This window comes from Lepisma saccharinum, chromosome 23 (assembly GCF_977018435.1).
Source record: "Lepisma saccharinum chromosome 23, izLepSacc3.1, whole genome shotgun sequence".
In the NCBI taxonomy this organism is placed as follows: domain Eukaryota; kingdom Metazoa; phylum Arthropoda; class Insecta; order Zygentoma; family Lepismatidae; genus Lepisma; species Lepisma saccharinum.
This window is the reverse complement of record NC_139251.1, coordinates 45,704,398-45,725,445: the sequence shown is the minus strand read 5'-3', so window position 1 is coordinate 45,725,445 and position 21,048 is coordinate 45,704,398. Positions and strand designations below refer to the sequence as shown.

Here is a 21,048-nt window from a genome sequence, read left to right as displayed (position 1 = left end):
CAGTGCCTGCAAGGACAGTTTATTTCCCTTTGGAGATAAGGTTTGCCATACTGCAGGGTAGGGGTGTGCGGGACAGAATTTTTTGGGCCGGGACGGGAAATTTTTTAAATCCCGACATTCGGGACGGGGAAAATTTTCAATTTCCCGACAAAGTCTGGTAATTTTCGGGACGAGATATGTTCGAAATCTCCCAAAGCTCTTGAAATCTACACGTAATTTCCATCGTAAGTGCTTGTTTTTGCACTTCTGGTACAAAAACTAACAATTTCCGATAAGTTCCAGATATTTACAATGCAGAAAACGTCGAGAATTGACCATTCGGTATTTGTCGACTGCTTGGGATCCCAAAAGTCGGGAAGTCATTTCCCGAAGTCGTGACCAGGTGTCATAATAGATTCTCCAGATGAATTTATCTTTCCAAGTACAAAATTATGTTACCAAAAGTAAGCATCTACGATTTATTCAGTTATACAAAGACAAACAATGAATCGTATCGCAAGAGAAAAAAAATCACGCATTGTGTATTCAGATATTAGTTTCCAGCTTCCACCAGTCTCAAACTTACAGGACGGTACGAAACAAAGAACTGAGAAGTTTCGATTTCTACAGTAAAGCACGGGTCTACAGTAAAGCGCCCCCCTCCCCCGCGAGTATAAAGCCAGCGCAGCAAGGCCCGGAGCTCAGTTGGCTCCCTGATGTCAACAGGCAAACATCCAGTGTTAACTGGCCTCCCAGCCTGAAGACTAGAAGCCATCCCAGAAGGAAGGACGGAGAAAGAAGAAGAAGAGCCTAGCAGCAACCTACCTACCTGGTCCGCTCGCTTAGGCTGATAGGTGCCCAGGTTCTACAGACCCGGCTTGTCTGGGAGCACTCGGACCTTCCTTTCTAACCTGCCGTCCTTTCACAGAAGACACCGATTGGCTTTCCAATTCCCAGCTAACGCCGGGGGTGTTGCTGCATCCTTTAATCCTTTTACCCTGCGCCCGTTATTCGGGAGTACCGATTGGTTTCGGCCAATTCCCGGCTGTGGTTGGGAGTACTACGCACAATCTACTCTCTTTTACAGGGGAATCCGTGACGTCAGCGGCGACCAAGGCCCTAAATAGAATTAGGTTCCCATACTCCCTCTGGCGCTTCACAGCGAGGAATAAATTGAATGTTCCCTGCCCCCCCTTATCTCTTCGAGACCAAAGGCGGTACAGGTAAAATCACTTGTGTGGTACAAGTAAATGCACGCGCGTGGTAAGGGTTTCAGGTAAAGACACGTGTGTAAGTGTGCTAACGGACACCCTTGTGTTAAGATTATAATACACACACACACACACACACATATATATATATAAAACTGGTATAATCTTTCCTTACACCCAGCAAGCCCCTGATATAATTCGGAGTCCATGTTCTAGGGCTGACAAATTAAGACATTTGTAAAAAAACGAAGCCGTGTGTTTTAAACGTTTAAAACAAAGTGTTTTAAACATGCCAACCAGGGTTGGCAAAATTTGTGTTTTTTTTAAAAAGAACAAAACAAACTGTTTTTTTTGTTTAAAACATGTTTTTTTTTGTTTTAAACATAGTTTTAAACATGAGTTAAAAAAAACATGTTTTAAACAAAAGAAAGTCAACCTTTTCCCAGTAAATTATAGTTAAAGTCGTTAAAGAAAAAAAATATGGGTGTGCGGGATCCCGAAGAGTCGGGACCGGGATCTGGAAAAAAATTTCCCGATTTTTCGGGTTCCCGAGCAGTTAGTTTTTGTACCAGAAGTGCAAAAACAAGCACTTAAGATGAAAATTACGTGTAGAATTCGAGATTTTCAGAGCTTTGGGAAATTTCGATCATTTCCCGACTTCGTCGGGAAATGGCGACGATTTCCCGTCCCGAATGTCGGGATTTAAAAAAATTCCGGTCCCGACCAAAAAAATTCTGTCTCGCACACCCCCTAGAAAAAATACTCATTTTTATGAAACTATATTACTGAAGTACAGTGGCTGCAAGAACAGTTTATATCCCTTTTGAGATATGTTTACCATACTTCAGGGAAGGGGTGTGCGGGACAGAATTTTTTGTGTCGGGACGGGAAATTCTTTAAATCCCGACATTCGAGACGGGATATGTTCGAAAGTTTCCCGAAGCTCTTAAAATCTCGAATTCTACACGTAATTTTCATCTTAAGTGTTTGTTTTTGCACTCTGGTACAAAAACTAACAATTTCCGATACGTTCCAGACATACATTTACAGAAGAAAATGTCGTGAATTGACGACTTTTTAAAATTACCATTCTGTATTTCCCTACTGCTTGGGACACCGAAAAGTCGGGATCGGGACGGGCTTCTCCCCCCCCCCCCCCCGATCCCGGTACGGACTTTTCGGGATCCCGCACACCTCTACTGCAGGGACAAAAGTAGGGGGTAATACCCCCTTTTTCCGCCACTGCTGAAGTAGGTTAGGATTCATATTCATCTAAATTTCAAGAAACTAAATATTGTAGAATTACTATCTTCGTCGTGGAAAAATAAGGGTGAAATATTTTCTGCTGCCTGAACAGTTTATATAGGAGAAAACAACCTGCAGTGTCATAATAGATTCTCCAGATCAATTTATCTATCCAAAGTACAAAATTGTGTTACCAAAAGTAAGCGTCTGCGCTTCATTCAGTTATACAAACCAATCAATCATATCGCAAGAGAAAAAAAATTCACGTCATGATCAAAATCACGCATTGTGTATTCAGATACTTCCACCAGTCTCAAACTTACAGGACGGTACGAAACAAAGAACTGAGAAGTTTCGATTTCTACAGTAAAGCACGGGCCCTTCTTGTCGCACAACAGTGTTGCTACCTTGTGCATACATAGCTAGCCTGCCTAACCTAACAACGTAGGCATTTAGCCAAAATTAAAGGTAGTATCTGCTGCCACGTTCTTTTTCTGCTGTAACCCAAAAGAGACATGCGCGTGGCAGCAGACTGCTTTATCGTGATTTCATCATGCTATGTATGCAATTACGTCCTTAACACATACTGTGAAGTTTTAGCGATTAATTACACAAAAATGTTTTAAGATTAGGTCCCTTAGCATTCTTCTAATAATAAACCTAAATGCTCTCGTAGTTAGGTTAGGTTCTGTTAGCATTAAAATAATATAACTAAATGCTTTCTAAGAAAAAGGTTCTAAATTACCTGTACATTGATTCCCACTAGTCATATACTTGCATTTTTATCGTCTTCATCTGTTCTTAAGATTTGTAACATTCTCTTAGCAGACGAATTACATGGCAGGAGCAAATTTGACGCTTATTCTTACTGCTGACACGCGCGTGGCAGCAGACTCGGCCAAAATTAAAAAGCTCTCTCCCGTGATGTCAGAACATAAGGTTGCTCAGGTGCTGTGCGATAAGTGAGACCCGTAAAGCACTGATTAATTGACACTGATTCAATGAAAAGACAGGGTTGCCAAACAAAAAAAATATCACAGACTATAAAATATCAAGTACCAAAATGTGTTTTAAACACTTCTAAAAAAAACATGTTTAAAACACATTGTTTTAAACGTTTAAAACATTTGTAAAAAAAACAAAGCCGTGTGTTTTAAACGTTTAAAACAAAGTGTTTTAAACACTTTTGTTTTAAACATGCCAACCCTGATGCCAACCTTAGCCCTTTTCTTGGAGTCTGAGAGACACAAAATTCCCTGCATATGGTTAAATTGATTGATAGTAAGCAACACTGCTGCTTTCCGAACACTTACTTCGGCTGTACTTCCGACATCGAAGCTGGACTTCAACTTAAAATTGTGCCACTTTTTGTGAACAGAAGTGTACAAAAACTAACAATTTCAGGTAAGTTTCAGACATTTACAATGCAGAAAACGTCGAGAATTAACGACTTTTTTAAGTGACCATTCGGTATTTCGGATTCGGATCCCCAAAAGTCGGTAAGTTTTTTTTTTCCCGTTCCCGGTCCCGACTTTTCGGGATCCCGCACACCCATAGGTTTAAACATTAAAAAAGCAGTTTGTTTTAAATGCTTAAAATAAATTGTCAATCGGCGGGTTTCTGTCCCTCCTGTGACTCCTAAACAACACGCATTCACAAGAAACCACAGACGTACTCCGAAAGCGGCATCCAGTCCCGCCGGATTTGGATTAGAAGAAGAAGAACTTTATGTACGATTTTTGTGAACGTACTTCAAACGCATTTTTGCAAGGAATAAATAGTTGTTGAAAATGGTAAGTTAGTGTTTTTATTTTTCAAGTTTTAGATAGGATGTAAACATTAGGCTTTAAGCTTGCGTACTAATAAAAACAATTTGGTTTCTTGCAGCTTTTCTACTCTTTCTTCAAGTCCTTAGTGGGGAAGGACGTGGTTGTAGAGTTGAAGAACGATCTCAGGTAACTTGTGAGGCAATTTCTGTATTTTTTAATACTAGTACATATATTGGTACACTTGAACTAGCTGTAAGTAAACTTTGTAAATTGGTTCATTTGAATAATTCATAGTTCCGCGTGATTCATTCCGAAATTATTGTTATCTACATGCATTTTCCATAGAGGTCGAATTTTATAATGTCTTGAATCACATACTGAGGAGATGTTAATTGCTGCGTGATTAGGCCAGAACAATTTTTCCAGTCGCATGAGTAGGTTATGTGTTTTATAGTGGCGGCGATGGGGTGTACCAGTTAGATATGTCGGAGACATGTTTAACTCGTTTATTTTCAAATAAAAATAATTTCTACTTACCTCATATGCATAGCGGAACATTTTTCAAGTTGGGATCACTTTTTTTCCATGAAAAAAGCCTTATTTTGGGGCGAATTGACAATATAGAGAAAGTCTCCAATTTTGTTCATTTTCGGTATACTAACTAATTTTGGCCTCCTAATCACGAATCTGTTGCAAAAAACCGGGGGTCACGTCTGGAAATTTGAAAAAAAAACCGACTGAATTTTTTTATATATATAGGTGTATATGCGTAGTTTTATGAACGAAAATGTAATCTCCTGTCATTGTTTCCAACCACGCCGTTGTTTTACAAGAAAATAATTTATGATGTTCAATTTTAGTACGGTCCCAATTTTTTCGATGAATTTAGGAGTGAAATGAGTGCTAATGGAACCTAATCTAACCTAACCTCAAGTGAATGGTTTGTGGGGCTAACGTCAAGGGTTTGTGGGACTACCCGTGTACGGTTTTGGGGGCTAAGGTCAATGGTTTGTGGGGCTACCCGTGGATGTTTTTTGGGGTTAACGAACAATGTTTCATCAAAATGTACAATTTCCAGACATGGCCCCTGGTTTTATACAACAGATTCGTGTTTAGGATGCCAAAATTAGTTAGTATACCGAAAATTATCAAAATTGGAGGCTTTCTCTATATTGTCAATTCTTACTGTTATTTTTAACATTATAATTATTTATTTGTCATTGCTAATTTGGCGGCCAAATCTTGACTCATGTTGTCTGTCGTCAGCTGATGTGCAGTGTTTCCAAACCTTATGAACCTCTAAATGCCACACAAGCTATTCACAAAACGTTTTGAATCGAAAATTGTTCCACAAATCATTCCCGGAAGGTTAGGTTAGGTTCAGTTAGGTTACGAAAATTTAGAAAAATAAATTTAAACAAAAAAAACAACATTAACTTTCACTGCACTTAAATGTATAGCATGCTATGAAGCTATAAATGCCGCACAAGCTATTCACAAAACATTTTTAATCGAAAATTGTTCCACAAACCATTCACGGAAGGTTAGGTTAGGAAAATGTAGAAAAATAAATTTAAAGAATTCAGAAAGAATTCCGGCTTCAGAAAGTCCACAAGAACTCAATTCCGTAAGTACTTTCCCGTCTTTTCTCCTGTAAATTTCAAGAAATGTGTTTCCGACTTATCTAATCATTACCGCGATTGGGTTCCAAAACTAGGGATGGAAGGATAGTTTAATTTTCCTTGGTACATAGGTTTAGCATAGTGGGGGGCAAAATACGGGGGGGGGGGGGTATTGTTTCTATCGCCACCACTGGTGTTTTAGGTTTAAATACCTTATTATTGCTGCACCGACTTACGAGTGTGGCTACGTACTGTGCAACATACTTTTCACGAGCTGATTTCTGAGAAACTAATATTTCATTCGTCTTTTGGTTTTCAGGCCAAATGCATCTCCAACCATGTTCAGAGAAAAAAATTAAACCACTTTTCCTTCTCTTCCAAGGCCTGCCTAGTTGGCAGTTTAAAAGAAAAATGTTCAGTTTTTTTAAAATACCAACAATTCCTTGTACCCCCCCTTTTTTTGTTACATGTAAGTATAATTTAGTAATAATTAGGGCATGCGCCAAGGTACTTGATGAAATATAATTGCGATACAGAAGTAGAATCAATATTACACAAAACTTGGGGGAGTCCCTTGGCCAACTGTACCCCTCAAGAATTGGATCAAGTTCTATTTCAGTTGATAGATTGCAATGTTTTATATGATATAAAATGTGATTTGGGTTGCGGAAATCCACAAATAACCAAGATATTTTACCTAATAGTACGGTCCATGTAAGTCATAAACCTCCTGTTTTGGAGTACTTTCGCTATTTTTAATTGTAAAACTTGGTTGTATGCACACTCAAATAATAAAAAAAAAAACTGTGCAAATGGTGAAGCTACTTATCTTAGCACTTCTAACGATAGTTTCACCTCTGTGTTGGTGTCGTAAGTTTTCAGTTTGTGTGTGATTTACTTCATTGTACAATTAATTCTAATGTAAAAATAATCAATATTTATTTTAAATTTATTCACTTTTTATCATTTGTATTTTGTGTTCATTTTCTTCCTTTCACAACCTGATATGGTCACATCAATTGATCTCTGTTATGAGTTTTTTTATGATGTCAGTTCCCATGATATCTTGTGTTTATTGTCCATATTTCACCTATTGCAGGTTTTCCACCTGGCTTACATTTCATGTTTTGTTACATATCCCCAATTAATTCATTGTGTTTTTCTAATGTAAGTAGAATTGGTTTTATTAGTAATGATATACTTGAGGTTGAATAATTGACACCAGTTTTCTTTTGTAATAATCATGAAGGCATTACCCTATTTAAAACTGTGCATGCTTTGTGAAGCCTCTGCTTTGGTTTGACCCATTTCATCTAGGAAGTGGATTGAAAATTAAAGGTCAATAACCAAAATTGGTAATGCTGTAACAATAGTCCAAGTTGAGGGATCAATGAAACCATTTTCTGGGTCCATCTTAACCTGTTCTGATTGTATATCGGACCTTGTCTGACATCTTGATTTTCCTGTTTTGCTCGACTGTCAGAGCCTGCCCAATGCATTTGTTCACTTAGTATGGACCAGGGTATGAAATCGTTGAAGATTGATTATTTATAGCTACATATAATATATATTTATAATAGTACATTTGCAAGTAAATTAATATTTAATAATACATTATTATTAAGAAGTATATACTTTGGTAACAGTTAGTTATATCGGAGACACTTTTTTCAAATTTACAGGAGAAACTACTTACGGGAATCCGTTTCTGTAGCATTGTCGAAGTTCTTCGAGGTATTTTCTTTCATCTTTCAATCTATTTCAGCCGGAAATCAATTCCCGTTGCTTCAATTTAAGCGAAAACATAACCACGCCTTTTTTTAACTATGTTTGCCTAACCTAACAACCTAACCTAACCTTCCCTTCTGTGAATGGTCGGTGGGGCTATTTGTGGATGGTTATACGATTCCAAATTGTTTTTATGGCTATGCGTGAATGGTTTTTGGGGCTCTCCGTGAATGGTTTGTGGGGCTCGCGCCACGACGTGCGTTCTGTAACACTTCAAGAAATGGTTTATTTTAGTATAAAAACTGTTTCTAATCATGTGAAAACCGTAATGGCACCTTCAAAACACAAAATATCCGATTTTAAAGTGTCTCCGATATAACAAACTGATACCTATACTTTTATATGTACCGCGTGAGGCACCTAAAAGTACCACCTGAAATAGCGAAGAAACCAAAAACAGTAGCGATGTGAGGTTTGCGGGAAACAATAATATCAAATGGGGCTCGTAAATCGGAGGTATGGGGTGGGTCGAAAAATGGGCCATCTGGAGCGAAGTCATATTTTTTTTAAATGGAAGGATATACAATAACATGCATAATATAAAAGAGCACACGCAGAGAAACACAACGCCATTGGTCTCATGCATCTACTGCACATAGGAACGAAGATATGGCCATGTGAAAATATGTAAACAAACTAACAAGTAGCCCACTTGACCGTCAGTACCACGGCATGTACAAGTATGAGATGTCGGAAGCCATTGGACAAGATGAAGACAGAACGTGTTAAAGGAAGAAAAATACAGTAGACATCGTCAGCACCATGTATTTGACAGTGTTACAGCATAATGAAAATGACCATGACAGTATGTCGAAGAACCACTGCGTAAGAAGCGAAAACCTGTCAAAGTGTGTGTTCAAAGTGGTGGCCGTCAGCTGCGATACAGGCAACGAGGCGCCCACGCAAAGATCGTTGCACAGAATGTAGCATCTCGTAGGGAATGTCCCTACAGGCCGCAGTAATGCGGTGTTGCATATCCTCTGGAGTTGTTGGCACATCCCGGTAGACAATGTCCTTCAGCTTTCCCCACAGGAAAAAGTCTAACGTTGTCAAATTTGGGGAACGAGCCGGTCATTTGACAGGCCCTCCACGTCCAATCCAACGATTTGGAAATGTATTTTCCACACATGCTGTAGCACGTCTTGCACTGTGAGCTGGGCACCCGTCATGTTGGTACCACATGTCCCTCCTTGTCTGAAGTGGTATGTCCTCCAATAGTACAGGCAGTTCATGTTGTAAAAACTGTATGTATCGGTCAGCATTCAGTGTCCCTTGTATAAAAAAAGGGCCAATGAGATGTTCACCCACTATACCACACCACACGTTCACACTCCATGGGCGCTGGAGTTCCACTTGGCGAAGCCAATGTGGATTTGTCACCGACCAATAGTGCATGTTCCTTAGGTTGACATTTCCATGATTGGTAAAAGTCAGTCAAGAGGATACGTGACAAATCGGGTGTGTCGTGTCGTAACATCCATGTGCAAAACTGAACACGGTCCACAATATCATTCCCGTGAAGTTCCTGATGGAGGGAGATATGATATGGGTGAAGCTTGTGTGTGTGCAGAATGCGCAATACACTTTGCTGACTCATCCCAGCATCCCTGGCAATTTCACGGGAGCTAACGTGCGGATACACAGCAACAGCGGCGAGAACATTTGTTGCACCTGCCTCACCTGTAGTTGGCTTGTTCCGCGCACGTGCTCATGGTGTTACACTTCCTGTGTCTCTTAATTTAATAAATAACTTACCAAACAGACGTCGAGATGGCTGTCGTCTGTCCGGATATCTCTCTGCGTACACACGGTAGGCTTCTGAGGCATTCTTTTGACATTCCCCATAAATCAGGATCATGCTTCATCAGTATATCATATCAGATATTTATAAAGTAGCAAACTAATTCCTTTACTAACTGGTTAATTGCAAAATAGCTAAAATAATTTTATTATGTTGTTTTTTTTAGTTTTTGCTTTCTATTAATATAAATCAAATAGATTTCATAGTTATACACAGTGGCGAAGCATCCTAGGAGGCCAGGAGGCCGGGCCTACCCACGCCATTACTCTTTTAAATTTGTGTTTACTTATTTCGTCAAAACATATGCAATGGAATGCAAAAGTTTGGAATTTTCATTTATGATAATTACAAAAAAATTCTAACCCTGTCTAGTATACGAACTTTCCACGGAGTGAGGCACATTTGCTGGGGCCTCTTCTCTTCACATTCTGTTGTACGGTCGTATGTGTGGTAAGTCTAATCTTACGAGTAATGTACGTATGCTTTTAACGTACTCCTGAGGCCGGCCTCGCGGTGTTACCCACTAGGACGAACAGAATGTCAGCAACACTGCATTTCCGCCAGGGTTGGAAATTTGTGGTGTACCAGCATTTTTTTATAAACATTAGCCTGTGTTCGAGCAGAGAGATTTCTATTTCATTGTACATTCTCCATATTTTGTACGAAACTTGGGTTTTCCTTCCTTTCATCGACAAGAGTAAGTGAAATTGAAAATTACAGAGTACTGTAGTTCTGACTTCGTTTTCTGGTCAGAGTGCTGATGGTCTTGTCGATTTACCCAACACCGTAGCGTAAACAGAAAGTCTAAAGAACTTATATTTCTGAAGTAAGTCTTCATACCAAATTATGTAAATTAAAATGCTAGTTACGCCTTATATTTACAAAGTAGTTTTACTTTCACTGGAAATAGAATAATTTATTTTTATCGTGAAAGGGGATTCCTTCGCTTGTTTGTTCCCTCTCTGTGAAAACTTGCCTCCTGCTCAGGATGCTACAAGGGAGCGTGACTCCGAGCGCGAGGTTCATGGCGGTAGAGTTTTGTTTGTGATTCGTTGTCGTGTTCAGCGATCAGATTTATGCAAGGAAGTGCTTAACTAAAATGCAAGAACAATTGAGTTCTTAATTGAGTGAAGATGTAATCATCGGTAAGGTAGGACCCACTTTTGATCTTTCGTGTTTTCTTCTTATAAGAATAACTTCTAAAATGTTTTCAACTCTATTTTTCTTTGCAAGTAGCAGTGGCAAGTGACAGCAATTTTTTTTTAAAAAATAAAAGTTGTTGAAACGTTATTTAATGTGTTAACACTGTCGTCGAATAGATATTACAAGCAGACATTTTTTTATGCAGCCGATACAAGCGAAGAGGTAGGCAGTTTCGTTTACCCTGAAGGGATAACAAGAGAAGAAGGCGGTCAATGAGAGGACAATGCAAAGGAAGACTTTCTTGGGTTTAGGACAAAGAGGGTTATGGGGTTATTGCGCGGGCCATGTCTGTTTCAGGTCTGGCGGAACAGGCCAGTGTTGTCACTTTGGATTGGCAGAAAAGAGCTAAATTGCGCCTAAAAATTGGGATTCTATTCTCTCAAGCAACTACATTTATTATAACCTGTATATATGTTACATTAGTAACCTTTCGTGTTGCCATGATAGAAGGGTTCCAAACAAGGATCCTATGTTCTATTATCACGTAAAGGTGGGTAGAACAAACTAGGATGCGACGTATTCAAACTGAATAAGATAGGTCACCTTTACGTATGTTTTTTCTTGAAAGCCCCGTAGTTGTCATCCTAACACGTTACGAAGCCAGGTGACCTAATTGTGGTCATGTCAGTGTTTCCTGATCCTCTTCATTTCATTCTCCATATATTCTCATCGTCACGGTTAACATAGAGCAGAACAACTGAGACGAAAATATCCAAAATTTAAATTAAGTTTACTTGCACATACAGGTGTCAGAAATTCATTTATCTAAAGCCAAGACTGGAATTAATTACAACCATTCCTTTAGTTAGACAACAGATACAATGGTGTTTTCCTTTGTGCGATTAAGTCTTGCTAAAAAAAAACTAAGTTGGCAACAGTAGAACGTACCAAACTGACAGTCGCTGAAAGTGTGGAATTCTGTCATCTGCTCACGGAACAAACGTCATACTGACCCGAAAATTATGGGGTTCTTCTAGCCCTGTTCGCCTCATTGGAAAATAAATAAATAAATTTAGAAAAAAGTTATGAAGAATTGACAACAGGGCTCGAGTACTATTCGTTGGATTTCCGCGATGTCTCATGATTGGTAGTTCTTTCTGGAGGTGCGTGCATAAATCAGGGGTTGAAAAAATACAAAAAAAACAAAAACGAAATTAACAAAAATCTAGATCGATGGCATTTGGTGGGCGGGAGGAGAACGCCTAAGACATAATTATCATACTGATGGTCTGTAACAACACTTTTGAAAACGTCACGCCACTGTCAAGTAAAGAAGCGGCCTGCAGAGACATTGAACCACTCTCCATGACATAGCCCCCCTCCCTTTTTTTTTACAGATTTAAGCAAGTAATGGAAATTATCGCACTTTTGTGCCTACCCTGCTAGCAACTCAACGCTTCGCCACTGGTTATACAGAGCATTTCCTGGCATTCGCTACGAAACTCGGTGGCTCGGGGTCTGCGACAGTCGCTAGAGTCTGCTATTAAAATTACAGTTTTCATATTGTGTACTAACCTTGACTACAGAAGGTGTTGAAAATGATGTCCCTCTGCTGCAACACATTCCTGGCATCTCCAAAGGAAATTGGCATTTACACGTCCAAGTTCATCTACTGTAATTCTCCCGATTTCTCGTACAATACCCTCTTTTAACTCACGGATGGTGTGCGGATTGTCTTTGTATACTTTATTTTTTAGATTTCCCAATAAATAAAAATCGCAGGCTGACAAATCGGGGGACCTAGAGGGTTTTTGAAACACCCGTTTCTTGTGAGAGGCGGCAGATAGATTTCCGAGGAGACTGTTCTAATCTTTGACCTATCTCATTGAGTTCTTCCTCAGTAAGTACACGTGGGTTTTTCTTTCCACTTTTATTCAGAACTGACCCTGTTACTCTAAACTTTTTTACGAGGTTTAATATAGTGGTCCTATGTGGAACGGGAACACCAGGAAATTTCATTGCCGGGAAAGACAAGCGCTGATGCCGGGCCGCTTGCCGCCGAGTCTTGTTGCGAATGTCAGGGAATGCTCTGTATTTGTCTTGCATTGTTATTTTACCTTTATTTTGCCTTATGCATATATTGTTGTTGGTGTAGAACTGTAAATGGTCTCTTGAATGAGAGAGAGAGAAAGTATGCCTCAAGGAAACCCACTACTTTGTGTGTCTTTTCCATATAATTCTTATTAAGGTATATTTGAAGTAAAAAATAATTGCTTACATTTTGTTGCAACAAAAATTTTCCCCTCCCCCTGAAAATTTTTGGTGAGATTTATGAACCCCTGTAAACAACACAGTGCAGTTTGTACTCTTTCTGTCTCGTCAGACCATGTGTCTTGATGTGAACAATAAATCGTGCATTGTATACATGCAGTAGGCTAGTAGCGTAATGCCAAGAGAGCCGTAAGGAAATTATAGACAAAAATTTAAGAACCTAAAATTAGTAATAAATTCATTAGGTGAGTTAACATTTTTGTTTCTTAAAACTGTAGGTTAATTACAAGTAATCCACCCAAAATTAATGAGAGCTGGGGAATATGCAGGTGGCATAAAAATTGAAAGTCTTGAGTTAGTTTAACTTCTCCGAATTTCCAGCAAGAAAGAGGTGTGCCTTCCCGATGGCGCAGTGGTAGCGTTGTCACCTTGTAGTCCCAGGTTTGATACCTGGCGGAGACATATAGTGGTTCAGATCCCACTTTAAACTGTAGGTCTGGTCTCGATTAGCCTTACTGTGCATAAAGTGGACTTTAAGCACCACCAAATCAATCAATGCCTTGTATGGAGCAGCTTTGAAATTTATCCAGCCTCTAATAAATGGGTAGCTAGGGTAAAGGCAGCTGAAGCGTGATGCTGATCACATGTCCTACACACATGGCTGATTTGGGAATGTGGTGTAGAAATCTACCATCAAATCTTCCATGTGTCTTCATTGCATGTTGCAAAGTGCAGGGTTCTGACCTCCAGCACTGTCATATGGTGCCAGGGGTTGCAAGTTCAAATCCCAGCCTGGGAGTTCTCTGTGAGTGGCCCTTCAGCAATTTCATCATAACATCACTCATCCTCGTTATCGCAATTAGCCAAATGTGAAGCTAAATAACGCAAATTAACCAGTCAAAGAATGTGTAGAGGTTAGTTTTACTGGCAACATAATTACAAAGTTGTGTTTAATTAGCGGGTCTCCTTGAGCACAATGCAGAAATGCCTACGTTGTTAGGTTTGATTCTCTTATCATAAATATACTGCAAATGCATTATTTATACTAAGACAACTAGCCTAACCTAACAACTTAGGCATTTAGTGTAACAATTAAAGCAAGGTTGTTCTCTCGTTGTGCAATAATGGAAACCCATAATTATCAGGATTAAATCAAATTTCATTGGGGGTTTCGTGTTTCCATTAGCATGTCCCAAGCCCTTATGGAGAAGAGACCTGGATCATGTTGTATATTCAACATAAGGCATTGCCATTTTATGCTGCACCTTTTCTGGTAATAAAAAAAAAGTGGAACTATTCAGGTAGATATGATGAATAACTATTCTTACTTGTGTGTGAGTATTGTTCTCCCTCTTTTCAGCATCTGTGGCACTCTTCATTCTGTTGACCAGTATCTCAATATTAAATTGACTGATATCAGTGTAACGGACCCAGAGAAATATCCACACATGGTAAGTTGCTAGATATGAGAGTATGTTTAATAACTAATAATTTTAAGCTTCATGCTATTGTTCATTTTACTATATACTCCATAATGAAATACAAGGTGTGTTTGGAAAAAGGATTGATTGATGATATCAAACAAGAAAATGAGTGTAGAAATGCTGTGTTAGTGGTGAAAAGATTCTCTCTGGCTATTGACCAGGTGAATTGTGGAATAGATTGCAAGCTACTCTGAAGATGAGAGTGTTATTAGCTATCGGCAAGCTTGGAATCTTTTCCACAATTCACCTGGTCGATAGCCCAAGATAATCTTTTCATCATCCGTCGCCAGTAAAGCTTCAAGTTTTACTGTATTGGTTGTTACAAACACATACATATCCACTTTATTTTTCAACATAGTCACCATTATTTTCCAAGCATTTTTGGCATTTGTTCCATGCTATTGATACTAGTCATGTCCGTGCTAATGACAAACCAGATATTTTTTTATTATTATCTTAGGATGTTGAGTTCAATTACCTCCAGCTTTAGGGTTCTGATTTGAAATCATTCAACAAGTATTTTAAAATTTTATTATCTTTATTATTAGTCTGCTGAATTATAACAAATAATATACTGACTTTGGTTTAAGATGAAAAGTATTTGCAACCCAGTCGGTCAAACAAAATTCCTCCAAAGCACATAGTCACTCAGTGTAGCGTGTAATAGTGTTGCCATTACCCTAAAGAAAAATAATATCCCTGTCTTTTAAAAATAAAAATTTGGCCATGCCGATGACATAGGATCTAGGGGGGGAAGTTTATTTGCATCACCATTTCATTGCTTTTTCTTTTCATGGTATTATGAATTATCATAATTTGTACAGAAAATAGTTTTACTTCTTAAATGAAAAGTAACATTAGTAAAAAAATGCTCTTAAACTTAATTATGCATGTAAGGGACATCCATGCTGATGACAAATTTCACATTACATTGCTCCAGAACGTAGTGCAAACTGTGCACACACCAAATCAACGAAGTAGGCGAATCAATGTAACCAAAGTAAAATAAACTAAATCAATCAATCAAGATAAGCAAATCTATTGGCAACTAATGCTCTTACACGGATGCTTTCAGCATCCAGATTGCCTTGTTCAAAATCATCAAGGCAGTATCAGAACTTCTGATAGGGTCTATGTAAATCTACCTTATATGAATAGATTTTTCACTTTAGCTTTGAAATAGGTAAAATTATGGGTATTTTAAACCATATGAGGAAGATTAACTGGCCACTTAATTAACTGCTGATGTCCGTATCGATTAGTCAGTTTCTGTTCAGTTTTTAGTCTTATTACTTTTAGCATGTGAAGTGAATATGCTAATAACTTGGTTAATTGAGATTCTAAGACTAATGTTTAGTTAAAAATGACCTTCTTACACACACACATTTAAATACATTAATTGCCCTAGTGGTTTGGTCTGAAAAATTTTCATTCTTGGTCTAGAAAACCTGATAAAGCCAAGGAATTTTGTTTCTAGAAAATTGTAGACACCCTGTGATTTGTTCCTTGTGGAAGTAAAATTCTTGTTGCTATCCTACAGCTGTCCGTTAAGAACTGCTTCATTCGTGGCTCAGTGGTTCGCTACGTCCAGTTGCCCGCAGATGAGGTGGACACGCAACTGCTTCAGGATGCCGCAAGGAAAGAGGCTGCAGCTCAGTCGAGGCAGTGACGCTTGCAAAATGTGCACAAAGTAAAGATCATGACTGCATTTGTAAATAGTTTTCACCTCATAAGACTTATCATCAGAACTGCGAGTGATGATGCATTGTTCGAAACACAAAGAAACTCGACTTGTGTTCATTTTCCCCCCTTCTTTTTTTGTTCTGTGTCATTATTATGTGTGTGAACAGTGGGACATTTCCATTTTGTTTGTAATTGTATAAAACATTTGATGTGTGGGAATTGAAGTTTTTTAAAGAGCTGAAAAGTCTTTAATTCATTTCCAGTAATTAATACAATATTTTTTTTCTGTGAAATTAGCGGTTATACATGTTTCCTCTTTGCCATAATCATTTAATTTTTTTACAAGTACATTAAAGGGTTTTGTTTACATTTTGCAGTTTCAATTCCAATATAATTAAGTTGAGATACCATGTGATGCAAAGTTACATATTGAAATAATGTGATTTGATTTCTACTCATGTCTGTGAGCCCATAGTGAACAGTCATTGTGATAACTTGTTTATTTTCATTTATTTGGTTACCTAATATTTCAGATACAGTATTAAATTACAATTTTGTACTGAGACAATAACATCAGCAAAACAACAAGAAGGCACAGGAAAAAAATAATAGTTCCACATATATTCTTAACAGTCGTTGGAAAGTGTATTCTGGCAAAAATATGTCAATATTTGGAGGCAGGTTGTTATATAAGCAAGGGAGATAGAAGAGAGACATTTGTAGAAGGGAGAGCCCTGTAGTGGACTTGCAAGAGTTTACTTTGCAGGTTGGTCATGTGGGTGCTCATCTATTAAATTGATTGATTAGAAATTTTATGCAAAATTTCATGTCTGGTAGTTCACAACAAGTGTGTGGTGATTGGGTATTCAAGACAGACATAATATCTGTTTCATGGAGGTGTCTCGGGGAAGGTCATAAAAAAGTTGAAGACAGAATCAGTCCTGGAAGATTAGTATTTGAAGACCTGTTCCAGATGGGAGAGATAATAGATTTCAAAAATATGCTAATGGATGATTGATTTTGGATTTCAGTGTGCCTGTATAGTGGGATCAACAAGTATTGCTCGGCAAATTGTCCATGACTACTGCCATTAATTTCTCTCTTGTATTGTGTTAGTTTTAAGGAATTTCTTTTTACCTATGCTGATGCAGAGGTTGCCAGCAGCCTATTTGGCATTTTGTTTGAATTCTTGAAGCTCTCTTTGCATAAAATAAAGGGAGTAAACTTGGTGATGTACAATTTGCTTGGTAATACTCATGGATCCCACTGTACACAAGACCAAGGAGATGAATGGCTCTTCCAGTAGTATCTGTAATGTACTCATTAAAGTTTGGTTTTTTGTCCATGATAACGCCAATATATCATTTTTGATAGTGCTGCCATGTATGCAGCATTTCACATAAGGAGGGAAGGGTGTGGTTGAGACTTGTTACCATGTGATCAATTGCACATTTTTTATCATTACAATAATGTCCCTAAATGTTTGTGTAGTTAGGATTAACCACTTGCCTGACACATTATTTTCCCAAAAATGGTCCATATTTTACACATTTTTTTTTATTGTGTGTTTGTAATGTACCAATATTGGCAATTAAGGAACAGTAAAGAAATTCTATTTTTGGGGTCACATAAGGTCACAAAACTATTCAAAAATCCTCCATAATTATTAACCTGAGTTAACTCGTACATATAAGGAAAGTACTACAAATGTTTGAAAATAGCATATAAACTGTCGAAAATAAAATGTCTTCACATTTTAATGCTGTTCAAGTTTACAGTCTATCACACATACTGTCTCACATCAAATGTTACCCACAGTGTGATAAACCCGAAAGCATGGGCTAACACAGAGTGCAACATCACAATGTGGGCAATAAAATAGTATCTTGACTCGTGACGAATCTTCTTTCCTCTCGCATCACTGGAAAGGCGACAACTACGTAGTGACACGGGAATCTGGTAGATGGCAGCAGTACCTCGATAAGCGATCTAGACCTTCCACCTAGTGGCCAAAATGGGAATTAACACCTATTAAAGCTCAAACGAGACTGTCCGGGTAGGCAGAAAGGTGCACTGCAGTTGTACGATTTTAACGAGATAACTGGTAAATAATATGTAAAGCAAAAACAAATTCCAAGTTAACTCTGGTTAATGAGGCAAATGGTTAAGGCTCTTAGCATTAAAATAACATCCATAAATGCTTTCATAATTAACACCAGCTATCAAGCCTCAAACACAAAACCTGTTCACACTCTTTATCCTTTATGAACGTAATCGCCTCTAAGCCAGTCTGAATGGGAGATTTCCAAGCGAACACTTTTCAAATATGCAGTGTTGAAAATAAAAGGGAAGAAAAACTATTAACCATAGTTAATGTTGATTTTTTTTCCTCAAAGTATAGTGCTCTTGTGAGAAGGGAAATTATGGTATCTTTTCCCAAAAAAAAAAAAAAAAGAAAAAAAAAGTGGTCACTAAAATTAATAGAGTTAAATGAATAGGTATGCAGATACATAAGCACATTTCGTGTATATATTAAAATGGTGAATTTATGAAAGATGAAGTAACAAACAGAAGGAAAAATCCATTCTTCGCCAAGGATCTGAAACACCTAGTAAGATCGCATCCTCTGCTACCCCTCACCCACAAAGGCACAAGCAACTCTAAAAAGGACAGTGTAAACAATACTATGAGGAAATGACATGAAAATATGGCTGAGAAATTTCAATAGTAAGTCTGCTTAAAACAGTCAGGGTATACGAAGGAAAATTTTTGGAACTAATAATTGCAGTAACGAAGACAGAAGTTTATCTGGAAAAGAATAGTAAGAAACCAAGGATCACATGCATGAAAACTAAAGTTCAATGTTTGAAATGGCTGTTTCTAAAACTGACAGGATTTAGTTAGTGCCTAACATATTACAGACTTTTTACAAACATTTAGAGTTTCTGCATCAAAATTCGAAGATACAAGGGTGTACCCAAAAGAAACCGAAATTTTTTTTTTAAAGCCATGTTTTTTTTTTACAAGACATCCTTATCACCTTCAAAGTACTCTCCATGACACTTAATACATTTGTCCAATCTGTGATTCCATTCTTAGAAACATTTTTTAAACTCATCTGTTCTGATGGCTGACAGCTCCTTCCTCGTGTTTTTCTTCACCTCTTCTACGTCGTCAAATCGCTGTCCCTTCATGTCCATCTTCATTCGGGGAAACGAAATAAATTGGAACGGAGCGAGGTCAGGTGAGTAAGGGGCATGGGGCAAGAGAGTCATGATGTTTTTTTTGCCAAAAACTTGCGCTCGGAGCTCTTCTTTCAAAATACAGCATGTTTCCACTTGACACTCTTTTTGCTGGTCACTCAGATTCTGAGGCACAAATTTCGCATCAACCCTTCTCATTCCCAAATCTTCCGTTAAAATTTGCTGAACCGAGCACAAGTTCACAAATTTTATCGACATTTTTGTCCGTTGTGGAAGTTGACGGACGTCCAGAACGGGGTTTGCCATCAAGTGACATGTCACCTTTCTTGAAGCGAGAAAACCACTCGTACATTTGAGTTTTCCCCATAGCGCTGTCCTTGTAAGCTGTGTTAAACATCACAACCGTTTTTTTTTCCCGAGCAGGAAACACAGTTTCACAGCCGTATGCTGTTCTCTTACATCAGAAAAAACGAGGTGCGAGCGAAACTGCTTTTACGAAAAAAATCACCTTGACCGGAGACAATCTTCTCCGGCGAAGCCACTGGGTGCACTTAACTCAACGAGTTGCTTGACGCTTGCCTGGTGGGAAAAATTCGTAATACGGAAGCTCCGCCCAGCGCAGCATTATTCCATTTTTTTGGGGGGTACCCCCTCGCATGTGATTCATACTATAAAAATATCAGGTAAATTAGTATAATGGCGAATGTAGAAACCAAAGTTTCCAGGTTTAAATCCCAGCCTGGGCTTCGGTGTCCTTTGTGAATGTCCTTTCACTTATTTCATCTATTTGTCACCCATCTTCATTGTTGCGATTATCAAGAAGTGTCTGAAGGGCTATGTAAACCAACAAAATGTACTAGTCATGGAGCTAGCAGTGCACCGAAATGTACCGTGTTTGATTTCACAGACTTTTAATAGGTGGTCCTAGTATGCTGAAAAAATTGGCCACACAACTCCTTTTTGATCACTTAGCAACCAATTAAGAATGTGTGTGTATACAATAATGTGTGCTAGGTGGTCTAATTGTGCTTTGTTTTTGTCATCGGTGCTAGAAATCCAGAATCAGAACATGCTACTTTCAGGACACCCTGCACTATAAACGGCCTACCTACAGCATGAAATAGGACAAAAATTATTTATCTGAAGTCAATTGAGAAATAGCCGAGAAACAAGTGATTTAAAAATATGAATTCTGCAATTTTGAATCCAATATGGCAGCTAAATGAACAAAGAGTGAGTCATGTGACCAATTTTTTCTTCATACTAGGACTACACATTTAAAATCTGTAAAGTCAAATGGGGGGGGGGGGGGTGCATTTCAATTCACATGAAAGTGGAGCTAGTTCCTAGACTAATACAGCTGAACCCGTCACCGATTAATTGCTTTCCAGTTCAAAAGCAGCCAGTACAGTACAAAGCAGATGGAAGATGGCCAGCAGTAAAAAGCTAATGTAATAACGAAATGCATACTGCTTTCTACAACCTCATTTAAAGCTCATATAGGCAAGATATTTATATATTTTTTTTTATTTACCTAAAAATCCTATATAGATTTGTATACCATTAAATAAATTGCTTATTACCCAAATTTGTACTATTGTATAGTCTGTGTGCTTGAAATTGGATTAGGATTTACCATTACACACATAAGAGGGTAGTTCAAAAAGTTTCCATATTCACCTAGTTCAATATGTCGGAGAAAGTTGAAATTCGGCAGAAAGATTGTCTTTTCTACATAGCCACCCAATGTTACACATTTTTCCCACCGTTGCAAACACTTGCATATAGCATCTTTGTAAAATGCTGGAGATTGGGCGTTTAGCCATGTGTCTGTTGCGGATATGACTTT

General features: G+C 38.2%; 1 protein-coding gene across 1 annotated transcript; it reads left to right on the top strand.

Moving 5' to 3' along the window:
• The first annotated feature begins 4,110 nt into the window (after positions 1 to 4,110).
• Positions 4,111 to 16,365, top strand: LOC146005207 (U6 snRNA-associated Sm-like protein LSm2). Its single transcript, XM_083144268.1, has 4 exons — positions 4,111 to 4,228; positions 4,323 to 4,390; positions 14,190 to 14,280; positions 15,854 to 16,365. The coding sequence occupies exons 1-4, from the start codon at positions 4,226 to 4,228 to the stop codon at positions 15,980 to 15,982; spliced, it is 291 nt and encodes a 96-aa protein (XP_083000394.1). The 5' UTR covers positions 4,111 to 4,225; the 3' UTR covers positions 15,983 to 16,365.
• The last annotated feature ends 4,683 nt before the right edge of the window (positions 16,366 to 21,048 follow it).

What these genes read in the sequence shown, in the direction of transcription:
- LOC146005207 (XM_083144268.1), top strand. An exon ending in GAGTTGAAGAACGATCTCAG is followed by an intron (nt 4,391 to 14,189) that starts GTAACTTGTGAG and finishes CCCTCTTTTCAG; the next exon opens with CATCTGTGGCACTCTTCATT. An exon ending in CAGAGAAATATCCACACATG is followed by an intron (nt 14,281 to 15,853) that starts GTAAGTTGCTAG and finishes GCTATCCTACAG; the next exon opens with CTGTCCGTTAAGAACTGCTT.